This window comes from Ichthyophthirius multifiliis (assembly GCF_000220395.1).
Source record: "Ichthyophthirius multifiliis unplaced genomic scaffold scaff_1120509250924, whole genome shotgun sequence".
Classification (NCBI taxonomy): domain Eukaryota; phylum Ciliophora; class Oligohymenophorea; order Hymenostomatida; genus Ichthyophthirius; species Ichthyophthirius multifiliis.
In genome coordinates, this window is record NW_004086369.1 from 1 (window position 1) to 8,399 (window position 8,399).

At 14.8% G+C, this 8,399-nt stretch overlaps 2 protein-coding genes across 2 annotated transcripts, besides 17 other annotated features; both read right to left on the bottom strand. All coding sequences in view use genetic code 6, as the record gives it.

The window, feature by feature from the left end:
* Positions 1–282: 282 nt before the first annotated feature.
* Positions 283–330: a microsatellite.
* Positions 283–341: a microsatellite.
* Positions 342–923: 582 nt separating this feature from the next.
* On the bottom strand, positions 924–2,483 carry IMG5_113570 (zip zinc transporter family protein, putative; the record flags this gene model as incomplete). Its single annotated transcript, XM_004034735.1, has 2 exons — positions 924–1,468; positions 1,565–2,483. 2 exons carry the CDS (start codon positions 2,481–2,483, stop codon positions 924–926), a joined length of 1,464 nt encoding a protein of 487 aa, XP_004034783.1.
* Positions 2,237–2,307: a microsatellite.
* Positions 2,251–2,307: a microsatellite.
* Positions 2,428–2,462: a microsatellite.
* Positions 2,477–2,535: a microsatellite.
* Positions 2,536–2,564: 29 nt separating this feature from the next.
* Positions 2,565–2,590: a microsatellite.
* A 44-nt stretch (positions 2,591–2,634) lies between these two features.
* IMG5_113580 (hypothetical protein) lies at positions 2,635–3,679 on the bottom strand (the record flags this gene model as incomplete). The annotated part of the gene is made up of 4 exons (XM_004034736.1): positions 2,635–2,827; positions 2,907–3,059; positions 3,385–3,490; positions 3,615–3,679. Coding segments are annotated over 4 exons (517 nt in total), but the record flags the coding sequence as incomplete, so codon positions are not given.
* Positions 3,498–3,610: a microsatellite.
* Positions 3,531–3,610: a microsatellite.
* An 817-nt stretch (positions 3,680–4,496) lies between the features above and the next one.
* Positions 4,497–4,569: a microsatellite.
* A 130-nt stretch (positions 4,570–4,699) lies between these two features.
* Positions 4,700–4,738: a microsatellite.
* Positions 4,739–6,059: 1,321 nt separating this feature from the next.
* Positions 6,060–6,089: a microsatellite.
* Positions 6,090–7,064: 975 nt separating this feature from the next.
* Positions 7,065–7,093: a microsatellite.
* Positions 7,094–7,592: 499 nt separating this feature from the next.
* Positions 7,593–7,620: a microsatellite.
* Positions 7,597–7,649: a microsatellite.
* Positions 7,612–7,667: a microsatellite.
* A 101-nt stretch (positions 7,668–7,768) lies between these two features.
* Positions 7,769–7,837: a microsatellite.
* The last annotated feature ends 562 nt before the right edge of the window (positions 7,838–8,399 follow it).

Below are 8,399 nucleotides of genomic sequence, written 5' to 3' on the forward strand. Positions count from 1 at the left end.
ATTTTTTTTGTTTTTTTTTAAAATAATTAGTAAATCATAATATAAATAATGTTTTTATTTATTTTAATTGTAATTTTGTTTTTATACATATCTATAAATATTAAAAATATTTTTAATATATATATTTATTTAAAAATAATTAATTATAAAAAATATTAAATTGAAATTTTTTACATTTATCAATATTTTATTAACTTAACAATTTTATAATATAATATCTATTCTTTTTTTATTTAACACATATTTTATTACTAATTCCATTTTATCAATATCGGATAATAATTTTAATTTTATTCTAATTTTTTATATTTTATTTTATATTTTTAATATGTTTTTTTATAATATCAAATTTTTTAATTTTATTATTTATAAAATCATTTTTTTAAATTATACTTAATTTGCCATATTTTTAATTTCTGTGTTATAAAGAATATTATAAATTAAAATAATTTTTATTTTATTTGAAATAAAAAATTAATTAATATATATATATTATATTAATTTTATTTATTTCTTGATTAATAATACTTATTTTATTTACATATATCTTTATTAATTATTTTATAAAAAAAATCCATATAATTATAAAAATTATACTATACAAAATAAATATATAATGAAGATTTTTCAATTACACAATATATAATATAAATAAAAACAGAATTTTTTTAGTGTTTAAAAACATAATATTTATAAATATTTTTAGTTATTCTTATTTTATTTTAATTTTTAAAGTATTTAATAAATATATTTTTTTTATATTAATAAAATCTAATATTTACAATATAAAAAAAAAAAAATCAATATAATATAAAAAATTATAATAAATAATTTATTTTATTATTATTTACAAAAAAATACACATATATATAAAACAATAATACTAAAAAAAAACAAAACAAAATTTAGAGCATTTAATATCATCAATCATGTCCTATTTCCTATTCTAAAAACCATAAACTACTTACAAACCCTATTGCAATTAAAAAAAATACAAATTTTTCAAACCTAAATCTTTTATCACTAAACTCTTCTACTAAAACTTCCAAAGTAGCTATATAAAGAAAAGTCCCGACACTAATACTCATAAAAATGCCCATAACTAAGCTTCCTGAATTACTTAAACTCCATCCAATTCCTACTCCTATAGGATTCATAACAGCTTAAATAATGATCATTATACTAGCTACCTTTAAATCAATATTAGCTTTTTTAAATGATAGTCCAATCGTAATTCCTTCTGCCCATTTATGACAAAGTACTGCTGCTACTAATATTAAGCATTTAATCCAATTATTTTCTAGTCCAATAGCCAATCCTTCTAATGTTGCATGTATTCCAAAAGCTACTTATAGTATATAAGGTTTTAAGTTTTTTTAAGAATCTTATTTTTTAATTTCTTAGTGTATTTTTTCGACTTATTTTTTTTGTTTTGATAAACTCATTCTTATATGAGAATCTTCATCTCCTAATCTTTAAGTGAGTTTTTTTATGTTTATTTTATTATTTCCGAATTCTATTATATTATCATTTATTTAAATTCTTTAAGAAGTATTATCAGGACTGACTAGTTATGATATATATTTTTATTCTTAACTACTTTAATTAATTTATATTTTTTCTAATTATTATTATTTTTCTTCTATAAAATTAGCTTTTTTACTTTAGTCTTCTTCTTATAAATTTTAATCTATATGATTATGTTCCTCATTTGAATGACCACCCGTTATAACTTTGTCTATAAAAAGGATTAATGCAAAACTTATCACTATTATAAAATATGGCCATGGAAAATACTCTTATTTATTTTCTTTTTACATATTTCTTTGTACATGCGATTATTCGGGTAATTGATTTTGGTAATATTTCTAAAATTATTCTTAAGATTCAGGTAAAATATGTAAAATTCCTATTGATAAAAATAAACCACCGGCAAATGCAGATGATAAGGACATTATTCGAGGATTTTCTTTAAAGGATTTTACACGTAAAGGTATGTTTCCGGTTAGTAATATAATTAAAAACATTGTGAAAAATGTTATAAGTTTTATTATCCAAACTTCCATTTATTATATTTTATTAAATTTTTATTAATAATATTATTTATTTGTTTTACTTTGTTAATTAGCATATTATTATAAATTTTATTTTTGAGAATATTAAATTTTAATTGTATAAAAAAAATATTTGTAATTTTTAATAATTTAAAAAAATATTATAAATATAAATAAATATTATTAAAAATATATATAAAAAAAAGAATAATTATAAATAGTTAAAAAAAAAAAAAATTTAAAAAGTTTAAAATATAATAATTAATATAATAAAAAGTAATAAAAAATATAGAAAATAAAAAAGAAATATTATAAATGAAATGAAATGAAATAATATTTGTTAATAAATATATTAAATATAATTATAATTTAAATATATATATATATATATATATTTATATTTATATAATTTTTCTTATTTATTTACATATTAAATTATATATTTTAAATATAGATTATATTATTTTATAATTAAAATATAATCATTTTTTTTAAAAATAAATATTATAATTTATTTATTTTTTTTATTTATTTTTAATTTATATGTTTGAGTATGAAAATTTTATTTAATAAAATTTTATCAGCCTCTTATTTTTGAGATAACTCCACTTGTAAGGCTATTTATTATGCCAATTACTGAAAAAATACCTCCTACAATAGCACATACTTAAACTAAGAAATGATAAAAGCTTTATTTTTAAGTATTATAGACAATATTTATTGGTGAAACTTCATATTTAAAAGTAATTTAAGGAATATCTTCTTATTATTTTCTTTCCTTTTTTAAAATTTTTTTTTTTATTATATTCATAGATAATCAAATATATATTATTTACAATATTTGAAGTATACATAGCATATTTGTATTAATTTGTATGAATACCTTTTTTATTATAATGATATTAAACAGGAATAATTTTCAAATATTAATCAAAATCATTTTTTCCCTCAAGTATAAATTTCATATTATCATAAGGTGAATAACTATTAGTATTAAATCCAAATCTAAATTAAAAATAATATTACTATATAATACATATAATAGTATATAAATATATATTACATAGATAATTATTAAATTTAATTTTATTCTTATCCAAAACCTAAATGATTAATAACAAAATTTAAATTAAGTTATTAAAATTCTTCTTTATTTTTTTATTTTAATTTATTATATAAATCCATTTTCGAATGATAACTAAAATGAAAATTTCCTGGTACTTTTTTTAAAAAAACATTTCCTTTAAATCTACATTATTCTTTATCTTTTATTGATTATAATAAATCTTAATATTCATTTTCACTTCCTCTATAATTTTATACGTTTTACTATGTATAAGGAGATTCTATACCATTTATTATTTTTGTTTTTGTTAAAGTCTCAATATAATCGGCTATATGTGAACCTACATCATCTTATTAATCTAAAGCAAGTACTTTTTTTATATATAAATATATAAATTAATATAAAAATAAATATTTATATATATATATATATATATATATATATATATATATATATATATATATATATATATATATTTATATATATATATTTACAATGACAAGGAGATCCTTATATCGTTATATCTAAATTTGCCTTTACTAAATCATTTTCGATTTAACTTATTATCATAAATGATTTTATATTTGTAGTATTAAATTCATTAAATTCATTTATGAATAATATTAATCCGGCCTTTATTTATTTATTTAATATTTTAAGTTATTTTTTACTATTATAGCTATTATTGAATATATTCCTCCAGTAGCTGTTGACGTGTCTATGTCTTAATTTACTTTTTTAAAAATATCAAATGATCTTATACTCATATTTTATTTAATTATTATATTAAATAATTTTATATTTATATATTTTTTTAGATATTTAAAAAAAAAAAAATTAGATAATAAAAAAATATATATAAGTATTAATTTTTCAACACGTATTTTTTTTCTTAATTTTTTTATTTTTTGTCATTTAATCATATTTTATACATAATTTTCTTTCATCTTATAATTAAATTTCTCTTTTGTATAATATATAGATATACAAAAACCATAAAAAGTGCTGTTTATATATTATTTTAAATATTTTAAATAATGAGATCTTCCTCTAGAATATTAATACATAATAAAAAGAGCTTAACTTACAAAAATAGTCTTAAATGTATCTTATATTAATTATTTTTTAAATTTGCCTAAGTTCTTTTAATTTATATATTACAATTTTAAGTGTTTATCATCAAATCCTAATAAGAAATATGTCATACAGTATGCATCAATAAAATACTATTACATAAGAAAAGTAATAAAAAATAAATATATCTTTTATAAAAAAAAATATAATATATATAAAATATGTTTGAATCTATATATATAAATATATGTAAAGAAAAAATTAATGTATATATATATTTTTTAAAAATATTTAAATATATATATTTTTTTATTTATTTATTTATTTATTTATTTATTTTTATATATATTTTTTATTTATTTAATTTTTTTTTATAATATTAAACTATTATATTTTTTTTCTATTTCTAAAATATATTTCTTTACATTAAATTAAAATAAATTAATTATATTTAAAATTTTCTTAAAAAATTATATTATTATTTTATTTATTTTTTAAAATTTTTTTTTATTAAAATATAATTTCTTTTTTTAATATATCATTTAAATAATAATAAAAAAAAATATCTAATTTATTTTTAACTTTATATTATATAATATTTTTTATTTATTATTTTTTGTTAACTTTTTTTTTTTATTTAACGATTAATAAAATATATTTATATATTTTTGAAATATAATTAGATAACCCCATTTATAATTATTTATTTTAAATTTTAAAAAATTTATCAAAATCATTTTTATTTTTAATATTGTACTTTTTATTTTAAAGACCTATACTATTTTATACATATCAATAAATTTTATCTAAAAAATAAATAAGAAAAATAATATTTTAATTGTTTATATTACACATTTAAAGAACAAATACGAATTGTTTTATATATAATATGATATATTTATAAAATAATAGTTTAGTTTTTTTTTGTTTTTATACATTTTTTAAATTTATAAATTATTTAATTATTATAATTTGGAAAATAAGTTTAATTATTTAATTCATTATTTTTTATAATTATTAATAAATGATTATTTATACTATTATTGAATAACTTTATTTACCGACATACATTCTTTATTATTTTCATTTGCAATTATTTTTTAACTAGATTACATAATCTATTTTTTCAATATTCTTTATAAATTAATATCATTTATTTATGAATTATCTATAAGTTCAAATCTGTTTTTTTCTGGTTTAGTAATAATAAAACTATGTTACTAAGAAGGATTATTATTATTATTTACATTTTTATAATCAAATTAATTTCTTATGTTTTTTTCATTCGTTGCCGCATTAATATCAAAATTTTATTTTTTTCCAATTTAAGATTAAATATTAGGATCAATATATTAAATAAGCTTCTCATCTACTTAATTTTTTTCAGTTTAATTTATTATATTTTTAAATGCTTCGAATGCTTCTGCTGTTTTCTATATTTATGATTTTTTATCCATAAAAATAAAATCTTAATAATTAATATCGATATTGCTATTTTTAATATGATAACTAGAAGTTTAATTTTATTCTATATTTTCTTGTTTTATTATTGGTTTTGGTAAATAATTAAAAACCTTTATTTAATCTTAATTTAAAAGTAATAATTTCAGTTTATCTACTTCTAAAAGTTTATTAATAATAAACTATACATCTAAATGATTTGTTAGTAAACTATATGAATATTTTAGTTATTTAGTTATTTATTTAGTTTTTTTTCTACAAGGACATAAGAAATAAGATAAATAAGAATAACAATTTAATTATAATCTTTTTTAAGAAACCTAATAATATATATATATAATAACAACTAAATAAATATATATATATTTCTTTATGTAACAATAAATATTATTTGTTTTACAATTTATATTTTATATATAATATATTTATATATATTTTATAATTTTTACATTAAATAGTTTTTCTATTTACTTATTTGTTATTTAATTTTAATTGGAATTAAGCATATATTATGATATTATTAAATCATCTGCTTTTTTAGATTCTTATTATAAAGTAATTATATCAGGCTATTATTATTAATCATTTTATTAAATACAATTTAAATTGTTATTATTACATTATTAACTTTTTCTTATATCTTTTTATAGTAAATCTTAGTTTTATTTTTTTAAATCTTCCTAAGGCTTTTCAAAAGAATAAATTTCATTCACAAGATTATAATTTAAATCAAATTAACTAAATTTACTACAAATAAAATACCCTATAAATAATAATAGATTCGAAACTCCGGAAACTTAAGCAAGTATATCTTAAAGTTTTTAGTATTATCTAAAATAACGTGACTATTTAGCTTTTTCGAATCTTAATACTAGATGTACAAATTATTAATTTTCTTTAAGAAACATAATTTACTCAGTTTAATATTAAAATACAGTTCCTTTTTTTATATTTATCTATTAATCTAGAAAACCTAAATCACTTTCCATATATATATTTCTTTTATATAGATTTATATCTTTACCTATTTGTTATTTTTTTATTTTTTTTCAACAAAATAAATAAAACTTATTCTATTAGAAACAGGCCAATATTAAGCTTTTAATATTTTTTAAAAAGGTTACTCTAAGTTCTTAGGATCTATTAACCTATCAGTAAAATAAGAGTTTAATTAAGCAGTTTCTAATACTTCATTTATTATATTTTTATCTTAACAAATCACATAAGGCTTCCCTTAAGCTTTTTTTTAATCTTCTTCTTCTTAATTACATGCCTTTATTGATATTTCTATAGCTGAAAATGCATTTGCTTCGAAATCTCCTTCTATATACATCCCATTATCTTTTTAAAAACAATACATATCATATATGCCTGGAAGTTCTTTTAATTATTCATATACATTAGCATCCTTTTTTTTTTTTTTTTTTTTTTTTTTTTTGTTAAAAATAGTATTTATAAATAATTATTAATAAACAAAAAAAATTCGTATTATTTACCTTATAATATTATTAGGTACATCTTTCTAGTATTAACTCTTTTTCATCTGATGATATTTCTTTCTTTTAAAGCTTATCATTCCAATATTTTTTCATATTCTTTTAAACAGCAGTTACTTAATAAATAGTAGGGTCTATATAATGGGTCCAATTTCTAAATTAAATTCCGAAAATAAATACATAATTTGTGTAATTCATATCAAATTTTTCAGGTTAAAATACTGTTTCTTCCGAAAAATTAGTCGTAGGCTTTGATTTTATCCATAGTTCTTATCCAAAAATATAAGCTAAGAATATGGAAACTACATATATTGAAAGAGTTATTAATCCTCCGAGGAAAGTTCGATGAATTTTATCTTTTTTAAATAATAAATCAATATTTGAGCCAAATTTATCGGAAGAAATTATGAAATTCCATATCTAATTGTTATGTTCTGTCATTTTTTTTTATAATATTTTTTTTATAATAAATATTTTATTAATAAAATTTATAATAAAGAGTTTGATATAATAAAAATCAAATTTTATAATTAAATTTTATTGGTATATAAAAATATGTTAATTAAAAATACGATTTTAATATATTAATATAATTTAATAGTCAGGCTCACATTGTTTATATATATATATATATATATATATATATATATATATATATATATATATTTTAATTATAATATATATATGGATACTATTATTAAAAATATAATTTATGATTTAAATTTATAAAAAAGATAATAATATATACATATTTTTTAAATTATAAAAAAATGAAGTTTATTTCTAATTTTTATTTTTTATTTTAAATTAAAAAAGAATCAATCAAAATCAATATTTTTAAAATATGAATTTTTCTTTAAATTATTTTTAATATTTTATTTTTATTTATTATAAAATAAAAATAAAAAGAAGAAGAAGTAATTATTATTAAAAAATATATAATGACTAATATTTATTTAAATTAGTTTTTTGTAAAAATAAATAAACATTTTATTAATCTCAATATATATTATTTAAATATTAATATGTTTATCTAAATCGAAATAAAGAACAAACTATAAATAATATATAATAATACTTTATTACTTATATAAATCTATATTTGTTTTATTATATAAATGATATTAGATTAAGAATTTAATTATTTTTGAACTTTCCTTTCGAATAATGACATATTTCTAAATTACTGAAAATATATTATATTTATAATATGAAATAAATAAATATAATATTTTACTGAGTCGGAGA